General features: G+C 41.5%; 3 protein-coding genes and 2 long non-coding RNA genes across 6 annotated transcripts in view; 2 read left to right on the top strand and 3 right to left on the bottom strand.

The window, feature by feature from the left end:
* LOC111833499 (uncharacterized) overlaps positions 1–25,960 on the bottom strand; it is a 46,220-nt gene that overhangs the window by 11,812 nt on the left and 8,448 nt on the right. The window lies entirely within an intron of this gene.
* On the top strand, positions 29–7,411 carry LOC140590849 (uncharacterized). Of its 2 annotated transcripts, XM_072712134.1 has the most exons (6): positions 29–155; positions 898–1,041; positions 4,735–5,058; positions 5,242–5,390; positions 5,633–5,648; positions 6,691–7,411. In XM_072712134.1, the coding sequence occupies exons 1-6, from the start codon at positions 83–85 to the stop codon at positions 6,738–6,740; spliced, it is 756 nt and encodes a 251-aa protein (XP_072568235.1). In that variant the 5' UTR covers positions 29–82; the 3' UTR covers positions 6,741–7,411. The 2 variants fall into 2 exon arrangements, with proteins under 2 accessions (XP_072568235.1, XP_072568234.1); XM_072712133.1 differs by lacking the exon at positions 6,691–7,411 and having other exon boundaries at positions 5,633–6,679.
* Positions 8,319–19,832, top strand: LOC111833481 (uncharacterized). The gene is made up of 5 exons (XM_072712132.1): positions 8,319–8,580; positions 16,446–16,544; positions 17,521–17,844; positions 18,028–18,155; positions 18,363–19,832. The coding sequence occupies exons 1-5, from the start codon at positions 8,400–8,402 to the stop codon at positions 18,504–18,506; spliced, it is 876 nt and encodes a 291-aa protein (XP_072568233.1). The 5' UTR covers positions 8,319–8,399; the 3' UTR covers positions 18,507–19,832.
* Positions 9,248–12,482, bottom strand: LOC111833455 (uncharacterized). Its single transcript, XR_002835759.2, has 3 exons — positions 12,299–12,482; positions 10,590–10,720; positions 9,248–10,096 (listed from the first exon to the last, which is right to left on the bottom strand). It is a non-coding gene; the product is annotated as an uncharacterized lncRNA (long non-coding RNA).
* LOC140590850 (uncharacterized) lies at positions 18,077–25,183 on the bottom strand. Its single transcript, XR_011991709.1, has 3 exons — positions 25,070–25,183; positions 19,836–19,881; positions 18,077–18,164 (listed from the first exon to the last, which is right to left on the bottom strand). It is a non-coding gene; the product is annotated as an uncharacterized lncRNA (long non-coding RNA).

The following is a 25,960-nucleotide window of genomic DNA, read 5'->3' as shown; positions in this document are numbered from 1 at the left end:
ACTTTGGGAACTGTGGGCGTACATTTCTTCCTGTTCAAAGTGCAAGTAACAGAGGCTGCACTCGCATAACACAGTTGCAGAGATGGAGCACAGTCTGTGGCATCTGGGGGGCCTCGTCCTCGTCGTCATGTTTCTTGTCACCCAGGCTGCTCGAGGTGAGAACGGCTTCTCATGACTTATACAATAAGAGATATTTAAGTTATAGCAAATTTTCTCAAAAATGCATGGGAAAAAGTCTATAAAAATATTAGTATACAGAATTACATACATACTCAGGATAAAAGTATTTAGTATTGGCATTATCTGCCTCTTAAGAGATTAGAGAACTAAACTTTCTTCCAGTGGTGGAGGAAGTACTGAAGCTTAGTACTTAAGTAAAAGTACAAATATCCTGCAAAATATGTGGGTGATTCCTGTTTTAGAGAACACATTCGGCTGTCTGTTTTCTGAAAATTGCAATGATTGTATTTTATGATTTAAACATTTTGTCAGGACTATACCATACTTAGCTATGAGGAATGCATGTTCGTCAAGCTCAGGCGTTGAAAATATTATAATTATGGGATGTTTTTTGTATATATTTCTCCAGACGTTATCCACCCTGTTAGGGACATATACATGGTAATCACAGAGTTTAAATAATGTACAAGTCAAACAATACTGAACTTTTCTGGAATACAATGTGTCCCTTTTGCTATGATAAAAGTTTCATTCTTTTGGGCCACATATTCATGTCCTTGTTTTTAACTGGCTCTTATTCTCATTCATTTATGAAGAGTACAATGTCAGAATAATGGAATCTGTGAATTTTTTGTCCCCATTTTGTTGTCTTGTATGAGGAATTTCATTAATTAGAAATAAAATTATATGTAGATGCATTATATGTACCTCCCACAGGCGACACGAAGGGGCCAGGAATGAACGGAGGAGGAACAGAGGAACAAGGAGCAGAGACAGGCGAGACAAAGGGAAAGGGAGGAGGAAGAAGGGGAGCCAGAAGGAACCCAGACGGGCGACGGGCAGCGGCCGGAGGGGCCGCAGGTGAGAGGGAGGAGGGAGCAGGAGGGGACCACCCAGGGGCCAAGGGAACGGGACGAGGGATTGACGGAGGGGACACGGAGGGAGCAGGAGGGAACACCGGTGCAGGCAGGCAGGAGGGGGAAGCCGCGGCAAGCGGAGGCACAGCCGGAGCCGGGGAAGGCACCGTCCGAGGCCAAGCCGAAGCAGGGATGCCCGGAGGCGGCCAATACGGAGCCGGAGCGGGACCAAGGACCGGCACCGAGGAACTAGGGGGGGACCCGGCGGAGACCACCGACACAGAGCCGGAGGACCCGCAGGCAGCCACCGAGCGACGGCCTGCTCCGGACCTACCATGCAGCAGGCGGTGCAGCTGGAGCTGCGGGCAGGACGGGAACAGGCGGGTCCGGAGCAGGCTGGACCGACGAGCAGGGCTGGATGGGCAGAGAGGCGGCCTCAGGCAGGGCCGCGGACAGGACAGGAGCGGCGGCCTCAGGCCGGGCCGTGGGCAGAGAGGACATGCGGCCAACAGGGGGCGCCTCGGCGGGCGCCACCGTCACGTGGCCAGCAGGGGGTGCCTCGGGCGTGCGGCCAGCAGGGGGCACCTCGGCGGGCGCCGCCGTCACGTGGCCAGCAGGGGGCGCCGCAGCAGGCACCTCAGGCAGAGCGGCGACGGCAGCTGCAGCAGGGGTTGCCGCGGGCCAAGCGGCGGCAGCTGCAGGAACTGCAGGCAGGACGAGCGGGTCAGGCTGGACAGGCGGGTCAGGCGGTGCCGCGGGCAGTGCGGCGGCAGCAGCAGACCGTGCTGCTGGCAGGTCCGGAGTAGGCAGATCCGGAGCAGGCAAGTCTGGGACTGCCCCTTTAAGGGCTTTAGGGACCCAGGGAATGCCGTCTCTCACGGCGCGAATTCCGCCGTGCCCCAGATGCTCCGGCCGATAAAAGTAAGCCTCCAACGGAGGCGGCTTCTCTCGGTGGAAGCCAGCCAGGCGGGTAGCAGCGAAGTCGTCCCAGGGGAGCGGTGAGCCCTCGTGCTCCCTGGCTAACTCCCAGGCGGGGAGCAGAGAGCAGGCTCCCAGGAAGAGAGTTGGGGTCTCTTTCTGCAGCGTTTCAGCCCTCTTCCTTCCCCGCTTCTTCTTTCCGCGGGTGGCGGAAGGCGGAGCCGTCGTGAACACGTCGCCCAGGCTCCGGGCAACGCGTTCGTCTCTCCGCTGCGTGAGACGCTCACGCAGGTGGCGTAGGCATTTGCGTGCCCACTCGAGCAGGTACTGCTGTCCGGGCGGGCACGCCTCCGTGAGGAGGTCCGCGCCCCGGGTGGCCAGTTCCAGGGCGAGGGGATCCTCAAGTACCTCTAGTCACTGTATAGATATTCGACATACAGTGGCGATCAAATTAAAGAAAAAGACACATTTTTGTAATTCACAAAGATGCAGCTTCTCTGAATTAATAGATATTCTAACGTGAATAGAGGAGATGTATTTTAATCATATTCCATCAATACACAGCCTCCTGCAGCAGACCGAGCCGCTGGTGCTTGGTCTGCCGCGCTGTGTTTTCGTGGAGATCCGTCATTCTGTCACGTTGCGGCAAGAAGGCAAGCAGTGAAGCAGGCGAATGAAGCCGTACTTACGAGTAAATGGGGTTTTATTGACCAAAGGACAGACAGGTAGGGACATCCACGGACACTACAATGACGGACCCGGGGAAACTAACTGAGACACGGACTAAATACAAAAGACAAGCTAAGGGTAACGAGCAACAGGTGGGAACAATCAGGCAGAAACAGGAGGTAACGAGGTGGGCGTGGCACACATTATGATCGGACGGAGCGGGGCGTGACAGTCTATCAAAATAATAAAGAATAAGTTTTGGTTTTTATAATGTTATAGTTTATTTTTACTGAGGAAGTTGAATACATTGCATTTGGGACATGCTAAAATGAGTGCATATTCCAGAGAAATGGTGCTTTAAAGAGATGTAAAAAGATAAAAATAGTAACTTTGTTAGAGCAATAGAAAACACCTAAACACATAATAAAATAGGTTTGTTATAAAGATTTGTGTAATTTTATAAAAGAATAAGAGCCAGTTAAACACGAGGACATGAATATGTGGCCCAAAACAGGAATCTCCCGTGTACTCAAGTAAAAGTAGAAGTGCTACATCAACAATCTTACTTAAGTGAAAGGTCTAAGTGTCACATACACATCCAGGGAGGAGGCGAGGAATAATAGGTAGGAGACGAGGACCAGCAAAGTAAGGGGTTTTAATGGGATTTAAAACAACAAAAGGGAGCAGACCAGGGAATGACGGGGAAAACTAAGCTCAAGACATAAACTAACAAGACACGAACTTAACTAACATTAATGACAAGTCTGGCAAGTAAAGGTAAGACACGGACTTAAATACTAAGAAACTAATCAAGAAACACAAAACAGCTTGAGAGAAGCACAGATTCCACACATGGGTAATTAGCGGCGTGGCACACATGAGGAATGCAGGGCTGGGCGTGACACTAAGTACTTTTAAATTTACTTTAAAGTATTTTTTTAAGTAAAAGTACTCACACAATGGTTTGTCTCAATGTCTGGGGTGCGCCATTTTGTAAAAGAATAGTAGATATACTGACTTACGCCTCTACCGATGTCATTGCTCGTGATAATTACAAGCAACTATACAGTATATGTGTATTGGAAAGTTTGCTGTGCTTATTGTGCATGTACTCTGCAATACTGTGTGTACCCTAACTTAGAATTATGTGGATAACAAGTTATCTACTAGGTATTACCCACTAATATACCATTAAGATAAACCAATCAGGACATGATATATCTTTAAATCATTTATGTACTTGCAAAACTATTCAACACATCTGTTAAGAGCAATAAAAGGGAAACACAACAGTAACCAAACACTAGTGGTGGGGTGACGCTCTCAAGAATATGGCAGTATGAATATGACGCTCTGCCATCACTGGAGCTAATAAAGCCACCTGATTGGTAGGAAACGCCAGAACGCAATAGGCTAACTATTTTTTCATGCAAGATTTTGAGGAAATTGTGTTCATAAAATGTAACGACTAACGGCATAAATTGTAGAAATGTAGTGGAGTAGAAAGTACAGATAGTTCCCACACAATGTAATGGAGTAAAATAAAAAAAGTATGCATTATTATTTTTACTTAAGTAAAGTACAGATACGTAAAAATGTACTTAAGTACAGTAACGAAGTACAAATACTTTATTACATTCCACCACTGCTTTCTTATTACATACATACTCAGGATAAAAGTATTTAGTATTGTCATTATCTGCCTCTTAAGAGATTAGAGAACTAAAGGTAAAACCCAATTTTGTCTGTCCTTAACCAGGTACAACCCCATGTTTTGTATGATACAGAAATGGAAATTCTGAGTGCAGATCCTTAAATTTAATCTTGCTTAATTGCACCATAAATCAATCTCAAGACATCTGAGTGCAGCATTTAGGTGCTGCTAGTTGTGGGGGTTCTGCCTAGAGAGATCTTCCAGATGCAGTGAATCCAATAAAGTATTAATCTTATTTGTATAGCCTAAATGTCAGTGTCACTGTAAAATTACAATGAGAACCATAATGTCAGAATTGTTGGAGAGAGTGTTGAGTATAAATAAATACAATAATTACTAATTCTGCATTGTAGCTCCTTTTTTAAACCACAATGTTTTATCTTTTCTAACCTTCAGAGAAGGCCAGGATTGTGACAGCAGAGGAAGGAAAGTCAATTACTGTCAAATGTTCGACGACCAAAAATGCCGAGTCGATGCATTTGTACCAAAGGATGGAGTCTGAGAAGAAAGTGCTCTATTATTTCAGGAACCCTCCTAAATGCACACCTGAAGATGAGTTTGTAGATAGAGTGAAGACAGAGGGAGAGATGGTCAATCTCTCAGTCACTATTAGTAACGTAACAGATGATGACTCTGGTCTCTACTGGTGCTCATACAATATGATTCAGGACCTAAATCTGAAGAAGTTCAACAGCAGCTTTACTCTGGTTGTGGTAAATGGTAAGTGCTGACAGATCGTTATTCTTTTCATAGTCAAAGCATGTACAGGATATGGGATCACTTGTACAGAATGGTAGTGGAACACTATTCAAACCGTGCTGCTCAAAGCACCATTACTAATCATGGACATGGTGAGACCCAGGGGCAGGTGATATGTCTTGACAATCTGATGATGTGACACAGCTGACCTGAAGCCGTGTCCACCTGCCGAACCAGTGCCGACTCCTCCGTGTCACCTCCCTATGACCAGCCTGAGGGTCATCATTACCATCTGTGCTGGCTCTGTAGTCTTGTTGAATGTCGTCATCCTTCTCATCTGTCTGGGCCTTAAGGTGAGTGTGCTTTTTGTAATTTTGGGATGTGTCTGTGTGTGTTAGTTTGACCACAAACATGTGATAACCAATTTCTAAAAAAGATCCGTGCAATATTTTTTGATCAGTATTATCAAACCCCATAATGATGAACCAAGGTCACAATTGTTACTCCAACTCTGTGAAGTTGTGTGTTTACATTTTATATTTGACACTTCTAGTTGTGTCTGTATGACATCATATCCCGTTTTCTTTCTCCTCAGATGACAAAAGCCCGTGGTAAGAAAAAAAACATGCAGTATAACGAAATGTGTGAAGGCATACAACACTGTCCATCTCTCACCTCAGAGGACGTGCACAAATCCCATGATTATTCTTCATCTCACGATTAATCATCTTTATTATCATAACCTGTAACTCTAAATGTCAAGTAATTGCACCAACAGCTATGGCTGGGTGATACTGTATGGCTGAAAAACAATACCTTGATATTTTAGGTCACTGTATAGATATTCGACATACAGTGGCGATCAAATTAAAGAAAAAGACACATTTTTGTAATTCACAAAGATGCAGCTTCTCTGAATTAATAGATATTCTAACGTGAATAGAGGAGATGAATTTTAATCATATTCCATCAGCAAAACCTATGCCGCATTAAAAAATAAATGGTTTTATGGAATATTATTCAGCACTATATAACTAGAATATAATCATTATGGTATTATTAAAAAGCATGCCAAATACCCATGATGTAATCATTACAATGTAATCATTATAATGTAATCAACACAATGCAATCAATTTAGTATGTATTTGCACCTCGTGTTAGCCTAAGAGTTTTTGTTAGCTACTTTATTTTAGTCCTGAATGTATGAATATCCACCTTTATTATCACTATGTTGAAGGACAAATATATTATCAACCCTTTAGTTAGACAATGTGCAACAGGCTCAATCTGCCAAGGTTTGCTACTGAAGGAAATGATTCGTCTGAGTTCACCAAAAGTTCACGGCTGAGCATTTTTAAAATGGTCGAGCCACCATTATGTTCGGCCGAGGGACCAAACAGTAAAAGAAATGATGGACAAACTTATCACCTAGGGGTGTGGATTAAGGGAAAAAACAATGATTGTGAATGGTTGAAGGAATGATGATGCTCAAGTGACAAGATATTGTTAAATGATAAGAACTTGTATAAAAATTGGTGTAAAACAGTATTGGACACACTTGCAAGTGTCTGACCTTGCTTGTAACTTCATTGTTGCAATAATGACTGAATTTGGATCTACATGAGTGGCTTCTGACTTCTGATTTGGCAGGGAAGGCAAAATCCAGTTTCAACAAGAAATTTCAAGAAAGTCGGCGATAAAAATGAGAACGGTTACAATTTTTTCCTTTTGAATTCTCAACTCAATTCTCAACTTTTTTTGATATTTACAACTTTGAGAAAATAATAGGAAGGCTCTTTCTTTCAATGACTGGCACATCAATGCCATCTGAGACAATTCAGAAACTGTGGTGGGTTTGTTTGCCATAATTTTGTCACCAGTTACCTTGCAGAGATTCTTCATAGGGTTCAGATTTGGAGTCTGGGCTGGTCTTTTCATCTCCTAGATGTTCCCAGCTTTGAGTAATTGCTTCATCCATTTTGCAGTGTGGTAATGGGCATTGTCTTGTATAAAAATGACTGGCTGACTGGGTGAGGCTTGTTGAGAAGGATCCTCATGTTGCTAAAGGAGATTCTGATATTCATCAGTGTTCACCTTACCATGGAGCCTTATGAGAGACCCGACTCCTGCAGCCGGGAACATGCCCACCGTGACACGTACCCCTCTGAACTTAACTGACTTCTTCACACACTTGGTGGAGTCTTTCCCCAATTCAACTTTGGACCAGTTCTCCTCTGTTCACACAACATGTTCCTCAGCAAAGGTCTAGTCTAGCCTCTTCATTCTTCTTGCTGATGAATAGCTTGGTCATCACGGAGTAGGCTTTCAGTCCATATTGTCCCAGATGACGAGACTCTGTCAAGACAAATTCCTGCCCATAGTTGATTTGGTGAGTGATTCCAGCTGTGGTGTTGAACTGATCCCCCACTAAGACTCTCCCCATCATCCTCTTCACTTGTGTACTCATCTTGTGTGGGGAACTGGCCTTTTGGGACTTGAATGACTTAGTTTCTATGTACAGCTTGAATGTTTGAGAAATTAAGCTATTGGAACGACTAACTTCTCTTCCAGTGGCTAAGGGGGTCGTCCCATCAGCCTTCATCTGAACAACCTGACATCACAGGGTTTCAGGTACCTTGGAGAGGTCCAGCATCTTGCAAAAGGCCTGCCAATGTTGTTGAATAGATTGGGTTGCCAGGTATTTCAAAATATTTCAGATTAGAACCAAAAACTGTCAAGTACAACAAATCGTTCTTTAATTTTGATCGCAGACATTGATTGAATTTCTAGTGCAAATTTTATATTTTGTGATATGCAATACTTGTCACTGATGAAACAATTAAAATCTCTCATCTATTCAGGTTAGAATAACTTAGAATTCAAGCAGTGACTTTGTAAATTCCTAAAATATCACTTGTTCTCTAATTTTGATCTCCACTGTATATCAATATTATTAAAATTTATCTAAAATACTTTTTAAAAGTCAGGACAGAAAGTCAGAATTATGGTTTTATTTATTCACATCAATGTTTCCCAGCTGGAAAACATCTCTGCTGAGCATAACAATATCACATTAATAAAAATCTAATTATCCAAGTGCTTAAAATGTAAACTATTTTTCAAGTGTTTCACAATTAGATTGTTCTGGTAAATGCTTATATTCAAAATACAACATTGTATAACATATTTTTGGTCCTCTGCTGAACCTGATACGCTCCGCTGACAAAGAAGAGGCGAACCCCAGGAGACGGGACGTTTATTTAGAAAGCCGGGTGCAGTCAAAGCCAAAGGGATAATCCAAAGGGGAAGTCGGGTAGATCGCGATGGGTCCAAAGCTGAGTTAGTCAGTCCTACAGGAAATGGTGGGACAAGGAGACGAAGGAACGGGAGGAGCGATGAAGACAGGCCGGGGCGGTAGGACCGGGAAGGCAGGCACAGGCAGGGAAGCAGGAGCGTTGACACAAGCAGAGCAGGCGAGACGACAGGGCAAAACGGGGCAGGCAAGACAAGCGGGGAAGACAGGAGACAAAGAAGTGCTCGGTAAGTGTCATTCGCATGGCAACAATACTTCGCAACGTCTGGGAGATTGCATCCGTATTAAGTAACGTGTCGATTAAGCATTGATTGTCTGTCACGTTGTTGCCCCGCCCTTGTGCGCGTGACAGAACCATGGTTTCACATGAACCAAAAAAAAATTTTTTAATTACAAATTGACCAAAACGTACAAAGACCCGGAATGGATATGGATGGGGAAAAAAACGTATATCTGAAATGCAAAAACAAGTATTTCAAGTATTTAACAGCTGGGGTGTTCCAAAATTAAATGTATGGAGTCAAATTACATCCACATGTTAAATATGTGTACTGTATCATAAACAAAAGTAGCCTATATATTGCAAACAAAATTGATGTATTCGATTTTTTTTCTTTGCCAAATTGTGATAGTTCTTTTTTTCTTGATGTATCACTTGTTTTTCATTACGGTACATGTGTTGTGCTTTGCAATATTTTTTCCCTTTGCACTGCATTTTTCTTTGCGTCCCACTATCTGGCCTATTTTTGACATGATTTGGGTAGGTGGGTCTTTGTGGGGGTGTCTGTCACAACCCGATCCTTACTGACCTGTACCTCAGATGTCTGAGCTTGCACAGCATTTTTGTATGAAAAATTGTATGAAAATTTTACATTACGATTATCATGACCAAAATTATCATGGTTATCAGTTTTATTGCCATGTCCCTAATATGAGGTTAAAATGTTCAAAAAGTGCTGATACACAAACTGAAATCATTTTATACATTTTATACATATTTAAACATTAAAATAATAATAATGTAGCCAATTAAAATCATTGACATCATAAGATAAACGCCATGTATTCTGCTATCATTGACTGGTTTGTTCCTGCCTCTATACTTCAGTCCTGAAACTGCCAACTGTAATATCTCCCCTTTAAAATAACATTTAAAAATAAAATTATGACTTTATTCCCACAATCTCTATTTTTTTGTCCTCAATGTGGCCCTAATACTGAATTATAGGAAAATCCATACAGATAAAGGAAATGAACAGTTTTAAACAGTTTTCTGTGTCAAGAATATGCAAATACAAACATACATTCTTAATAGCACATTGGCAAAAATTTCCAGCTCCATTTCAACACTGACAACGTGCAATGTTGACTTTGTGGGAGGACGGTTGTTGATCGCCAGGCTGGTTCTCACGAGGCCAGGTCTCCCATCCGTGGCATGCCTCCTCACGCTCATGCAGAGTACCCTCTGCCTGCTGCCTCTGCTGCTCGTGCTCGAAGCGGAGGACACAGCTGGGGTCGCGAGTCCTCGATAGCCAGTGAGTGGCCGCAGCTCGCCGCTAAGTCCGCTTCTCTCATTAGCCGCCGTTGCCTCCGTGCTGGCAGGAGCGGCTTGAGGACGCGCTGCACCTGTCCGGGGTTTCTCAGCAGGAGGGGGAGGCACCTCTCCCTCTCCGCTGTCCTCCACTGATGGTGGCTCTGGTGTGGGCTTCCGGCCCTGGGATGCATTAATTACGTCATAAATATCTGCAATCGGCAAAATACAGATCTGTAGGTTACAGGAAAGGGACTCCCAAACAAATGAAATAAAGATTCAAAAAAGTGCTACCAGTGGACAATAAATAGGCTATCACAATGAATAATAATAGAAAAAGAAGAAGAAACTAGCTGTGTGTTTTACATACTAATTTGTCAAATATTTTTACATTTTTAGAATCTAAGAGTTTGCGTCACGGGACAGAGCACACGGGAGATCGGGGACTTTCGTGGGAAGGGACTTTATTCCGAAACAGGCGAACAGAGTTGGAGGGAGCGATCCGGAGGCGTAAACGGGGCACGAAGCAAGAGGTCGGAGAAGCCGAGGAAGTCAAGCCAAGGGGGATCACCAGACGTGGGACAGGTGGACACCGGCGGGATCCGGGGAAGCGGGGAGAAACGGGACCAACACGGGGGGACAGGGCTAGGGCTGCAAGGGAGACAGCGAGAAATGCTCAGTACGTCGCATGATAATCAACAATACCTGGCGTCGGGGAGTGTGGGGTGAATCCTTTTAATGTCGCCTCTCCAGGTGTAAGCGGTTCCGCCCATTAGGTACTAAGCTCCGTTGGTCGGGCGCGTGGTCGGGATGTGACAGTTTGACCCGTTGAATTTCTGGATATAAAAAAAGTTTGATTTTTTTTAGATTTGAAAACCGTTTCGACCAATTCACTGAATAGAACCGGCTCAACAGAACAATCCGTTTTCGAATTGGAGATCACTATCGGTTCACTTCGTGTTCCTCACTAAGGCCATATCACAGGGTGCAGTTTCGCATAGTGCTTTTCTCTCCGATTGAAAATCGCTCAAATACAAGTGCTGTGCACGATATATTGGACTTGGGTGCTTATAAATCAATCGTGTTAGAACGGATTGTATAGTTCTGACGCTCAAGTGTCCATTGTAGTCACTTTCAGCAGCAGACAGGGGTTGGCATGGGCAAACTGTGATGCTCTGTGTGTTCTGATACCTTTCTGTTTTAGCCCAAATTGTTGAAAAGTTAATGCTGGCTGCCGTAGCTCTCCTGTGGGATTGGACCAGACAGGCTGGCCTTCGCTCCCCATGTGCATCAGTGAGCCGTGAGCGCCCATGAGTTCGTCACTCGCTCACCAGTTGGACTCTCTTGGACCACTTTTGTTCGGTACTGACCACTGCATACCAGGAACACCCTACAAGACCTGCCATTTTGGAGATGCTCTGACCCAGCATCTAGCCATCACAATTTGGCCCTTGTCAAAGTTGCCTATTTTTTCCTGCTTAATCTGTTTAGAGACTTCTGAGATTCAGATCGAGATTTACATGTTTTTTTTTCGAACTGGTTGGTTCGACTTTTAAGAAATTTGACTTCTAATGAGTTCGAGAACTGAGGTACCACTGCAATTGAAATGGTAGTGTACAAACCCTGTGCTACCTCAAATTGTCCTCCGTGATATGGATTATCTGGTCAACCTAAGGTAACAGGAACTTGAGATGCTAAGTTGAGAACACTAACTTCGCTTGGAAGCCATGACTAAATGAAACATCCAAATGTATGTAAACATGTTCACAAGAGGAAGTTTTACTACATGTCATCCACTAGAGGGAGCTGCCCATTACATTAACAAGTGCCTTTATATACTGTATATAGCCTAACCTTTTTGACAATGGGTAAACTGCATTATACTGGTCCTATAGAGGTGTTTATAGTGGTAAAAATGGCTTATACTTTTACTAATCCTGTAAATATATCTAACAAGAGGCCTATTAAACTGAAGCAGAAAAGGCAGAAAACTGAAGCAGCCCTGTCAGTAAAAAGATATTGATTGTAATCATTTTTTTGGTAATAGGAAAACTGCATTGTACTGGTTATACTGGTCCTATAGAGGTGTTTAAGTAAGGGATAATGTACAGGCAGCAGGTAGTTATCGCAGAAATTTATAGAAATTTAAGACAATTTATAACATCTACATATGATTATATGATAACGTATGTATTTTATTTATTTACAAGTATTAAATTGCACATTTCCATTAATTGTGAACTGTGACATTGTAAATGTGGTCCCAGCGGGGATGTTGAAGTTGATGTTTTTGGTAGAGTCAGCGAAAGTTTTCTCTACTGACTTTTTGTTGACTGCACCTAAAATCACACATCATTAAACTATGTTGGTGATTGAATTTTATGGTAAATATTATATTTAATACGAACACTTACTGCTTGCCAAGCTGTTGTCAGGATTTGATGAGAGTATACTGCTCCATTTCTGTCTGTCAGCGGTGGTCGGAGTCCAGTAAGTCTTGTTGGCGCGGAGGGATTTTAAACATACAAGTAGTACCGGCTATGCGTTATTACTTTGGAGCAGTTATTATTTGAAAAGAACGAACCTGCAAATGTCTCAACTGACCAATCAGAATCAAGCATTCCAGAGAGCCGTGTAATACGCGCTTCGCGTCGGGTCCTGATCACACTGTCGGGGCTTATTTCTGCGATAACTACCGGCTGCCTGTACATTATCCCGCTTATTACACGGCTACTTGCCACATAAGGAAAAAAACTGGACATGAATATAAATTTGAAACATTTTATTGACATATTTGTTTTAAATTAACATTTTTAAACAATAATCTTTGTTGGCGCGGACTGATTTTAAACATACAAGTAGTACCGGCTATGCGTTATTACTTTGGAGCGGTCATTATTTGAAAAGAACGAACCTGCAAATGTCTCAACTGACCAATCAGAATCAAGCATTCCAGAGAGCCGTGTAATAAAGTGGTAAAACGGACTGGATGGTTGATACTGCAGCACAGAGAAGGAAAAATCCACTGACTAGTGGTGTGCGATACTTCAAGATTTGGTATCGATGCGATACCAAGTAAATACAGGGAAAGTATCGCCGATACAATACCGATATCGATACTTCTTAATTACCTAATATAAATTAGGAAATGAGTCATACTACAATGCAATTCTTACTTGAATGCCTTCTTCACAGACTGGACGATTAACCAAATAAAGCAGCGCAACATTACAGTAACTAACAATAAATAAACCACTAACTTACGTGTACTATTAGAGCATTTATGTCATTTATTTAAACTTTATTTTACCAGGTAAATTAAAGCTCTCACTGCTTTACGTGATATTCGGGAGAAACAGCAGATTACGCATCGGAACTGCCTGGGATACAAACGTCATGCGTGTAACCAAATTCTTCAGCCAATACGGGCAAAGGTGTGTCGTCACGGAGGCGGTTCCAGTTTGTGCAGCTGGGTGAGAGGTCGCAATGCATCTAACCGTAATGCATTGCGTCAGGATCAGAATGCGTTGCTATAATAACCATTATAATACAGAGGACTAATGACAACAACCGAGAAGAGTCTGGCTGCAGACCTCCACCAGGAGGAACTCCACTAGAGGGACAGAAACACGTGAACTCCACAAGCGAATCCGAACATGACGTTATGCAAACATGCATGGAGGTGGTACCAGATATCACATAATCGGGACTTAAACTCGACCGAACAGAAATCGAGTCTTTTAAAGTACATACTTATTATTTTGGTGATCGATTTAAATTATATTATTAACATTGGAAACGGGCGTTAATAATGTATTTTAATTCTACAAGAAGGGATGTTAATAGCATGTGTTATTTTTATTATTTCTGTACGTGTGAAATTCTCACTTTAATACGGAGCCCCCGAAGTCCCATAGGGTGATTTTTTTTTTAATCGTGTGGCACAAGTTATTTTCTTGTGCTCACAAGTTATTCTGTGCGCACAAGATAATTTACTCTGTGTTTGAGGCCGAGAGTAATATGACAACTATGTCTACCAAAACTATGTCTCGACGTCTAAACAAATCAAACTGGAGAGACATTTATTTACAGTCAACAAGTAACACCATAAACTCATTTTCCATTTTTTTTTTATGCTGCAAACTGATTCTTTGGCATTAAGGGTTAATTATACAATCCGTGTTTATATGGTCGCGACAGAGGTGAAGCGACATGAATTCATGCGACATGACAATATTTTTCCTTCGGTCATTATCGTTAATCATAATAATACACTATGATAAACAGGTACAGTAAATACAATAAATAGGTGTCAGTAATATCAAAAAATGTTACTTGAACTCGGTGAGGTGAACAAATCAGCAAACCAATTAAAGTAGAAAACATAATCTGTTTTAACGCAACCGAACAAAACATCAGTGTCAATATTAGTAGGCATAACCCTATATTCCGTCAATTTGCGAATCATATTCAAATAATCAAAAGTACTACATAATAACTTATATAATTTGGTCACAATTTATTGCACGCAGGCTATATTTTGTGTATCTTTAATATTGTTGACACCGATGTTTGATTCGGTTGCGTCAAGACATAGCCTACTATGTTTACCACTTTACTCGGTTTGTTGATTTGTTCGCCTCACCAAGTTCCCCTAACATTTCTTGCCATTACTGACACCTATTTATTGTATTTATTTTACCTGTTTTATTATTGACTACCGATAATAAAAGAAAAAAATATTGTTCATATCGCTTCACCTCTGTCACGACCATTCATACGGACTGTATATATACCTCCGCCTTAATGTCAAAGTAGTACGCGGCAGCGTTGTATTTATCTTCCAGTAATATTAATTACAAGGCTGTTGTATCTTACTGTACCCTAATGCCAGGTCTAGCAAACGTAGTACGGCGTCCTGAAATAAACCTCTTATAACATGACAGCTATACGCAGCTAAGCTATTCCTTCCAAATAATAACTTGTGCGCACAAGACAAATATTTATAAATTTATTTATACTTTTATGAGTATTTTTTCTTTTTCAGTAGACAGTCAGTCTTAGCTTAAGTGACCAATTTAAAGCTAAATTTGGAGAGAAAAAAATCACCGGTCGAATGCTACCGTTGTTGCTTGTTCTACCCACTTTTTTCTTTCGACAAAGCTAAACACCCTCCCACTGACAAATCCAAGCTGTGCGTGGAGATCATGTGATATCTGGTACTGCCTCCATGGCGTGTTTGCATAACGTCACGTCCGGACTCAATTGTGGAGCTCACGTGTTTCCGTCCCTGTAGTGGAGATCCTCCAGGTGGAGGTCTGCACTCTGCAGCCAGATGCTCTTGCAACAATCAGAAACAGCCGATCACATGGGGATCCCACATGAGGTTAACGAGGGGGCGTGGCACACGGAAGGAGCAGACAATCGGGGCAGGACAGGGGTAATGTTGGGATAAGATGTTTATTGTTTTGGAAGCCATTAAGAAAAAAATGCTCTTGTTTTATCGTGTTCATTTTGTGTTTAAATGCTAAAAAAAACATATTTAGGTATCATTTTGGGGGTGGCCGGGAACCAATTAATTAGTTTTCCATTATTTATTATGGGAAAGATTCGATCAGAACTCGAACTTTTTAGGATTTGATCCGGAGTCCGGAACGGATTAAGTTCGAGAACGGAGGTACCACTGTACTTTATTATAAATATTATAGTGTGTGTGTGTGTGCATGTGCCCGCGCCTGTTTGCTAGCCTGGCGCCGCTGAGTCACGTGACAGCCGGGAGCGGCATTTGGGAGCAGCAGCGTGAACACAGACAGCCGCAGTGCATTCGGGAGAGAGATTTAAACTTAAGTATCGATCTCATTAAACTGGTATCGATCAATACCAACATTATTATCGATATTATCGATACTTGGATCGATCCGCCCACCACTACCACTAACTCTTTAATATGACTGCAAGATGGAGCATTGTCTTTATTTAATAAGTAATCCCCATCGGTTGTGTAGTGAAACTCATTTAGACGTAGGAACATTTTTAAACATAAATCTACATTAATGTGTCGCATTTGAACTTCCATGGCTTCACGACATAAGGTTACAGTTTTACAACACAGTTACGACTGATGACTGCTTTAAAGCGTCTTACATGACAACGGCTTCCTTTGACTCTTATTACAGTAATTTATTCAACAATTGACCAAACCCTTAAATCTCACAAAGACATACCTTCGCTATTAGCTTGGGGATAAATGTACTGTATAGTTTTTGCACTTTAAGACGATCTGATATCGAAAATAGCCGCTGTAGTCGCACATAGAAACTGTAATGCGTCTTTAACAAGCTGTGCGCGCTCCCGCGGATGGCAATCAATTTCTGGCAGACAGTCACTTTTTCGCGCAACACCTGGCTAGTTCTCGCTTGGTGCCTTCTCAGAATCTGCCACGTTTCCACAGGTTTAAAAAAACTCGCCACCTCAGTGCACTAGGTTTTTGAAGTACTGTGAGAATTGCGGGCGCGCATTTCTTCCTTTTCATATTGCACTCACATTTCCTCCTTTTGACAGTGGTCTCACATAAAGCTGTCGCAGAGATGGAGCGCAGACTCTGGCATTTGGTGGGCCTCGTCCTCGTAGGCGTTCTTCTCAGCACCCAGGCCTCCCGAGGTGAGAATGGCTGCTCACAACCCTGGTGAGGTTGGAAAATGTGTTGTTACGCCGAAGGTTGAATGATAACATTAAGATGTTTCCATAAATATGCGAGAAAGTATTTAGTACTGGCATTATCTCTTTCAAAATCTCATAACTCATACAGACATTTGTTGAATTTTGATGTTTGTTTACTCTGGACTCCCTTGTTGCATAGTTAAGCACGGCGAGGAAACTCCATCAGATATAGCTGTTTTGTCCTTGACTGAAGACCACAGGTCACTTTTTTCTGGTTGAGAACCATAATATCAGTAGCCTCATACTCAGCAGAAAATTGCTGGAGAGTAATAACCATTACTAATGACTGTATTCTGCATTATTTATTCTGTATTGCAGTTACTTTTTTAAACCACAATGTTTTATCTTTTCTAACTTTGACAGAAGGCCAGGATTGTGATAGCGGAGGAAGTAAAGTCATTTAAATTATAGCAAATTTTCTCAAATGCATGGGAAAAAGTCTATAAAAGTATTAGTATACAGAATTACATACATACTCAGGATAAAAGTATTTAGTATTGTCATTATCTGCCTCTTAAGAGATTAGAGAACTAAAGGTAAAACCCAATTTTGTCTGTCCTTAACCAGGTACAACCACATGTTTTGTGTGATACAGAAATGGAAATTCTGAGTGCAGATCCTTAAATTTAATCTTGCTTAATTGCACCATGAATCAACCTCAAGACACCTGAGTCCAGCATTTACGTGCTGCTAGTTGTGGGGGTTCTGCCTAGAGAGATCTTCCAGATGCAGTGAATTCAATAAAGTATTAATCTTATTTGTATAGCCTAAATTTCAGTGTCACTGTAAAATTACAATGAGAACCATAAAGTCAGAATTGTTGGAGAGTGTCGAGTATAAATAAATACAATAATTAGTAATTCTGCATTGTAGCTCCTTTTTTAAACCACAATGTTTTATCTTTTCTAACCTTCAGAGAAGGCCAGGATTGTGACAGCAGAGGAAGGAAAGTCAATTACTGTCAAATGCTCGACGACCAAAAATGCCACGTTTATGCATTTGTACCAAAGGATGGAGTCAGAGAAAAGAGTGCTCTATTATTACAGGAACCCTGCTAAATGCAGACCTGAAGATGAGTATGTAGATAGAGTGAAGACAGAGGGAGAGATGGTCAATCTCTCTGTCACTATTACTAATGTAACAGATGATGACTCTGGTCTCTACTGGTGCTCATACAATATGATTCAGGACCTAAATCTGAAGAAGTTCAACAGCAACTATACTCTGGTTGTAGTAAATGGTAAGTGCTGACAGATCGTTATTCTTTTCATAGTCAAAGCATGTACAGGATATGGGATCACTTGTACAGAATGGTAGTGGAACACTATTCAAACCGTGCTGCTCAAAGCACCATTACTAATCATGGACATGGTGAGACCCAGGAGCAGGTGATATGTCTTGACAATCTGATGATGTGACACAGCTGACCTGAAGCCGTGTCCACCTGCCGAACCAGTGCTGACTCCCAGCCTGTGGGTCACCACTGCCATCTGTGCTGGCTCTGTCCTCCTGTTGAGTGTCGTCATCCTACTCATCTGTCTGGGCCCTAAGGTGAGTGTGCTTTTTCAAATCAAATATTTTAATCATTGGTTTCTAAAAAAGTAAATAAAAATCTATGCAATATTTTTCAGTATATCAAACTCCATGATGATGAACCAAGGTCAATATTTACTCCAGCTCTGTGTAGTTGTGTGTTTTTATATTTGACACTTCTAGTTGTGTCTATATGACATTATATCCCATTTTCTTTCTCCCCAGATGAAAAAAGCCCGTGGTAAGAAAAAAAGGCACTGTAAAGAAATATATAAAGGCATACAACACTGTCCATCTCTCACCCGAGGCCCTAAACTGATGGGACAGGACGTGCACAAATCCCATGATTATTCTTCATCTCACTATTAATCATCTTTATCATCATAGCTTATAACCCTAAGGCTACGTTCACACTGCCATGCTGAAGTGACTCAAATCGCATTTTTTGCCTTAATGTGACACAGATCGGATCTTTTCAGGGCTGTGTGGACACGCACATCTGATCTTTTCAAATCAGATTTGTGTCACTTTCATATGTGGTACTAAATCTGATACGTATCCAATTCGCGGCCATGCGACCTGAATGTGAACGCTCAGATCGGAATTCATGTGGCTTTTTGCGTATACGCATGCGCTGACATCATCCTGCACCGGTGTTATGCCGAAAAAGGCATCCCTGCCGTAGAATGCATGCCTGTCTCTAAATGACCGATTGGTCGCTGATCTGAAATGAGTTGAGCTACTTTGTCGAGTAAGGCTACCGTAGTGCTAATCAATAGCCCCCAAAAACCCGTAAAATTCTAACCCTAACCCCCAAAAACCCCAAAAAACCTCTAAAACCCTAACCCCCAAAACCCCCCTAAAACCCTAACCATAAACCCCAAAACACCCCTAAAACCCTAACCCCAACCCCTAAAAAACCCCTGACCCCCAAAAAACCCTTAAAAGTTCAACTCGTCGGAACACCGGCATGCATTCTAAGGCAGGGATGCCTTTTTAGGCAGGGATGCATTTTTCGGCATAACACCGGCAGCGCAGGAAGGTAAAAATGGAGGAGAGCTGCGATAACAGTCAGTGGAAGGATGGAGAAGGTGGGGATTTAATTGATATTTAGGGAAATGAATCTGTTCAAGCTAAACTGGAACCGATGTGTTCACATTACAGTCAGATACAGGCAGAGGTGGACATTATAGATCCAGAAAGTAAAAATCCAAACCAGGATTTCATGTCAACCAACCAGTTGAGTATTCTGTGACTGTGACTCTTTATGCTCAACTAGTTGGTTGAAATGAAATCCTGGTTTGGATTTTTACTTTCTGGACCTGAAATGTCCACCTCTGGATACAGGTCACATGTACTTATGAATGTGAACCGTCAAGATAGACAAATCCGATCTGAGCAAAAAATCGGAATTGAACGATGTGGCTGGCAGTGTGAACGTAGCCTAAATGTCAAGTAATTGCACCAACAGCTATGGCTGGGTGATATTGTCATGCCCCAATCGCCCGCTCCTCTTGTGTGCCACTCCCCCTCGTTAACCGCATGTGGATTCCCCGTGTTTACCAGCTGTTCCTGATCGTTGTCAATTAGTCCATTGTATTTAGTCCGCGTTTCCGTTTGTTTCCCCAGTCCAGTCATTGTATTGTCAATGTGTCTTTGCCTGCCTTTCGTGCAATTAAACCCGGTGTTCCCCTATACCTGGAGTTCCTTTGCTTGCTTCCGCCCTGGGACGTGATAGATATGGCTGAAAAACAATATCTTGATATTTTAGGTGCACTGTAAAAAATGTGACCCAATGTTACTTTAAAAATAATGGCAACAAAGTGACACGTAAAATAATTGAATAAATTTTAGTCTTCAGTTTTTAAATAAAATGTAATGACTTGGTGACCTAAATGTAAACAAAAAAAAATAAGTAAATGTTACTAAAATCTACAGCCTAATTATGTTGGGCTTAGTAATAAAATGGCAAATAATATATTGCCAAATAAGTTAATATAGCACAAAAATATTTAGTAAATTTAATTTCAGAGAAAAAAATCAATTGGTATTTATCCAATACCTGAGCAAAACTGGTTTATATATACTATATATATCTATGAGAAACAATTTCATATTAATTCAACATATCAAATAAATTGTTTTACATTTACTCAATATCTCAAGATCATTTATTTACTCTTACTACAAATCGAGTCTAATATAACATTATTAAATGTGTATGGATAATTTAGATTTGGACTCACTAAATACATTAATTTAAATAAATGAATTTCACCATATTGTCACTTCAATATACATTACAAATCTTATCAGTACCTACATGTGCAACACTAAATGCCACTTTGCAATTGCTTTATCTAATCTATTCTGTATTGTCTTTCTGGCACTACAGTTTAATTACATCCAGTCAACAGATGAAGTTTTCCAAGTAAACATTTATTTAAGCAATACAACAAAACATTTTTCAAGTGCAAATGGCAAAATATGACAAAACTGATAAGAGCTATAAGAAACATTCACAACAAGGATATAATACCTTTTTTGTTTACATGGAAAACTAGTATACAAACAAACAAAAATAAGTAAATAAAATGTTTTTGCTAATTTTCTTAAACTAGTAGCTTATTCTTGAGGCTGTTCACGTTTGGGGATAGTCTGGAACAATCTAGATCAAGAAGTTGTTTTTGGAACACTCCAAATGTGTACCTAATCTCCTTTGGATAGGTAAGATCTACTGCATGTGTCAAGGCAATAAACATGCAGTCTGAGACCCATCAGCCATAGGTGAAAATTCGCGATATAGAAAGACCATATACATAAACTTTTTTATAGTTTAAGTAGGGCTGCAACAACTAATCGATTTAATCGATTATTAAAATAGTTGGCAACTAATTTAATAATCGATTAGTTGGGTCTACGTTATTATACACATAAGTACAGTGGCTACCTCCTAATTTGGTAGCAGTAAGCTAACCAAAGCCGCGGTGGCAGTAAAGTACCATTAAGCTGGATGCCGACCGCCATAAAAGAAAAAGGTGACGAGAACCAATGGCGTGCCTTGAGTAGCTTACGTGATGAATTCTGGGAGAATTGAAAAACAAGAGGCGGAAACAGCAGAGTCTTATTTTATTTCTGCCAGAATTTGACGATAATTAGCTGAAATTAGGTCGGAGAGACACTGATGTATTATGTGACGTTGTGGAGTTTTTGGATTATTTTATGCAATTATTCAGATTACTTGACGCAAATCCTTCATTCAGTGGTGTAGTGGAGGGTAAATGCACATAAACGCCATTTACGCACTTTTTAAATTTACAAAACAGCGTTTACTCACCTTTTTGAGATCACTAATGTTAAGGATATAAATAGTTACCGTTTTTACTGCTGTGCATATAGTTTACCCACCTTAAATTTCTTGTTACCACTACACCACTGCTTCATTTCTTCACCATAGAAATGTATATTACTGTAATATCAAATGTTGTAGTAAGACCAGTTTTTGAAGGTCTCGATCTTGTCTTTGAATCAGCCGTATTTGTACTCGTTCTTGTCATGGACTCGGGATTTTATTTCGAGACCACAACTCAGAGAATATTCTTATTAATGCGCCGTTTACTGTCGGATTGGATAACTAATAACTTCAAGTGCAACCAATGGCGTTACTACCGGTGTTCCGGGCAATTCAGTTTCCCTATGTTTCCCCTGTCGCGCGCTGATTTGTACACGGTTTCGATGTTGTTTTCATGTCTTTTTAAGAAGCTCTTGAAGTAAACAAGCCATATATTTTAAAACATCACATGCCTTTTCTATGTTTTTTGTTTTTACAGATAATAAATGAAAGTATTTAATTCGCTGGATATATTTCTTGATGAAAACGGTATAGTATATTGCTTATATAAGACTATATGATGCGTGACGATCTACTGTATTCACATATAATAATGTACCTGAGTGATTTTCAGACATGTCACATACAGTACCGTAGCTTAAAGTAGTTCATTTTTATTTCAGTACAGCAAATGACTAAAGAAGTCACTAACCAAGATTACAATGACAGTGGTGATAAAAGGCATTATCAATGTGCAATTAGTCAAAGTAGGGGAGACTATAGGCAGTGCTAACAGGTGAGTGCAATATGAAGTGCAATGTGCAAGCTCCAGCAGACATGGCTCTGGCAGCATAAGTAGGAGGGAGAGGCAAGTGGGAATGCAGGCATGGGGAGTCCCTGAAATGTCAGCACTGAAATTCCACAAGGGATTGTGAAGCTAGAGTGACAGACTGACAGTTCAGTTTATCCAAAGCCAATGGCACCGATCCCCACCCAGCTCTACACCTCACACTACAGGTCTGACTGGGAGTGAGGAGTTAGCTAGACCTAGAACTAGTGTCCCTATAAGCTAAACTAAACAGGTGTGTTTTTAGTCTAGACTTGAATATTGAGAGTGAGCCTGAAACCCGCACATCTGGTGGAAGACCATTCCACAGCTGAGGAGCTCTGTAGGAGAAAGCTCTGCAGCCTGCTGTAGCTCTTTCTACCCTAGGTAGGCCTACTAACAGATATCCCGCGCCTTGAAACATCAGTGTGTTTCTCCAAAAACTGAACTGACTAGTCATAATTAACAGGATCCCTAAGATCTGCAAGGGCCAAAGAATTGGCTTTGTAGGAGACCAAAGTAGGCAGGGTCTTTGCGTAATCACGCACGCTGGGTCACATGGTATTGGTGGCGGCAGTAATTTGTAATATCACTTGTTAGGTGAAAGCGGTAGTAAGAGGGTGATGGGGGAAAACCTAGTTTTTGCTGAACGCAAATGTGACCACAAGTATAAACGCGAACGTAAAGGCGAATGAAAGGCACTGTGTGTTTTGCTTTTATGGATTATTACCTGCTAGCACGTCGGGCAGGTTAAGTTTCCCCTGATCAGCCGCTCGGTGACTTGAAAGTTTTGTTAGACAGTCGCCTATTGGCTTGGTACTCATTTTTGGTAATGAGGTAGTAACTACAGAAATAAGTAGCACAACTGAAATTTTATGAAAATCCCCCAATCATGTGTGATCCAAGATTGTCGCCTATTATGCATGTGACAGCACCCTTGTATACCTTGCCCTTAAAAGATATCCTATTAGACTCCAATTTACACAAATCAGCTACAAGTGCACTACAAATATTGTTAATTCCAAAATACCTGCAGTCTTCTTCCAACAAAGCAGCACTAACTGTATTTGATCAACAGTGGACCAATTGTGAGGATAGAAATTTCCCAAAGTATAGAACACTGCAAGAACTTTGTGTGTCTGTTTGGCAGAACCAAGAGGATTTGCCACCTCAAAGACATCTTGAAACAACATTATTTTTAGCTACTAAGCTCCGCCCAAGGTACCAGGTAACCTCTCTCAGGATTCTACTCCAACCCTGCACTGCATCTTTTCCTGAATTTCCTTCCCGTGTTCATCTGTGTTCTTGTGATCCCTGATCCCTTGCACTTCTTAGTACAAGCGTGTGTTTGCAGTTTCCCATGTCTGTACGTGTGTCTGCCTTTCCCTGCACCCCTATGACTAGCCTTTTGGCTTACCGACCCTGGCTTGTACCTTTCACTACGATTTCCATCTCTTGTCTCCGATTAACATTGACTCTGCATCCGGATCCCTGGTTCCAGAGGCTGCCTATGTTTGACTATGTGTATAATCTTGTACTTTTCAGAGTGATCGCTTGGCATTAATGTTAGGAGAAGGTAGAACTAGAGAAGATGCTGTCGGAATGATAACAATGTATTTCCTGGACAGCCCTGTTAACCACCCCCCCCCCCCCCATTTATTCCCACACCCCCAACTTCTATAAATTCTATTATTACACATAGTGTCTGTATGACATTATATGGTAGTTACTTAGTTATACTAGGTTACTGATACGTTTTTTGGTTTATCGAAGCAAGCCCACTCTTTTCCTATAATGTTCCTATACTGTAATGGACACACGTAGAACAGTAAATGTGTGTAAAGTACACCAGTCAGCCATAACATTAAAACCCCTGACTTGTAAAGTGAATAACCATGATTATTAGGCAAATGAACAGTCCATTCTTGAAGTTGGTATTGTAAGCAGGAGAAATAGGCAACTTTGACAAGGGTCAAACTGTGATGGCTAGATGCTGGGTCAGAGCATCTCCAAAACGGCAGGTCTTGTAGGGTGTTCCTGGTATGCAGTAGTCAGTACCGACCAAATGTGGTCCAAGAAAGTCCGACTGGTGAGCGAGTGATGGACTAATGGGCGCTCACGGCTCACTGATGCACATGGGGAGCGAAGGCCAGCCTGTCTGGTCCAATCCCACAGGAGAGCTACGGCAGCCGGCATTAACTTTTCAACAATTTGGGCTAAAACAGAAAGGTATCAGAACACACAGAGCATCACAGTTTGCCCATGCCGACCACTGTCTGCTGCTGAAAGTGACTACAATGGACACTTGAGCGTCAGAACTATACAATCCGTTCTAACACGATTGATTTATTAGCACCCAAGTCCAATACAGTACATCGTAGGACAACACTTGTATTTGAGCGATTTTCAATCGGAGAGAAAAGCACTATGCGAAACTGCACCCTGTGATATGGCCTTAGTTAGTGAGGAACACGAAGTGAACCGATAGTGATCTCCAATTCGAAAACGGATTGTTCTTTTGAGCCGGTTCTATTCAGTGAATTGGTCGAAACGGTTTACAAATCTAAAACAAATCAAACTTTTTATATGTCCACACATTCCACGGGTCAAACTGTCACATCCCGACCACGCGCCCGACCAACGGAGCTAGTAGCCTACCTAATGGGCGGAACCGTTTACAGCTGGAGAGGCGGCATTAAAAGGATTCAATCCGCACTCCCCGACGCCAGGTATTGTTCATTATCATGCGACGACGTACTGAGCATTTTTCCATACCTGTCAAGTATCCCGTTTTGGCCGGGAAAGTCCCGTAATTTACCCTTCTTTCCCGCCGTCCTCCCGTATTACTATTTTCCCGTAAATCTCCCGTATTTTAACCTGCGTTATTAAAAAAAAAAAAAAAAAAACATCCCCCCCAAAAAAATCTGAGCTCTGTCACTAGCCTCGCGATAACTGCCACCTGCAGTAGCCTACTACAGGTACTGTAGGTGCCAGTTGTCGCGAGGTTAGTGTGTGAGGTCAGATGATGAGTTGATGAGTGACGACGCGGAAAAAAGAAGAAAAATCAGACAGATGATGGACGCCAGGACAGAGAAGGAAGGCACTCCTTCCAAAACAGTCTTAAAGAATGCAAAGTCTGCAACAAATGAGTACAATAAGTCACTAAAAGAGTAAAGAAAAGTTATGTGAAATGAAAAGAAAAACTGTACAAAAAAGCAATATGAAATGAATGAGTGTGTGAATGTGAAAAGAATGTGGAATGAAAATGAAATGTAAAGACAAGCAATGTTAAATGAACAGAAAATATGCAAATAAGCCTTTAAATAAATGCTCTTCATATATACCCTTTTGCGTTTTCATTTAGGCTATGAATGTTCACGGCATGTCAATATCAACAAAGGTAGGCCTATCATTGGCTTTATGCACAGCTGCACTACTTCCTGAACTTCAGCCAGCTCCTTTGTTTCCTGTCTGCCATTATTGGACAAACTGATCACCTGGATTAATCAGTTTGTCCAGTAATGGCAGACAGGAAACAAAGGAGCTGCCTGAAGTTCAGGAAGTAGTGCAGCTGTGCATAAAGCCAATTGTAGTTTATAAGTGGTTGACAAGTGGTGATTAGCTTTCTTGTCACCTGTCTTAAAATGTAAGGGATACTGGAGCTTG

The sequence above is a fragment of the Paramormyrops kingsleyae genome, chromosome 5 (genome assembly GCF_048594095.1).
Source record: "Paramormyrops kingsleyae isolate MSU_618 chromosome 5, PKINGS_0.4, whole genome shotgun sequence".
Lineage (NCBI taxonomy): Eukaryota > Metazoa > Chordata > Actinopteri > Osteoglossiformes > Mormyridae > Paramormyrops > Paramormyrops kingsleyae.
This window is presented reverse-complemented; position numbering and strand designations above follow the sequence as displayed.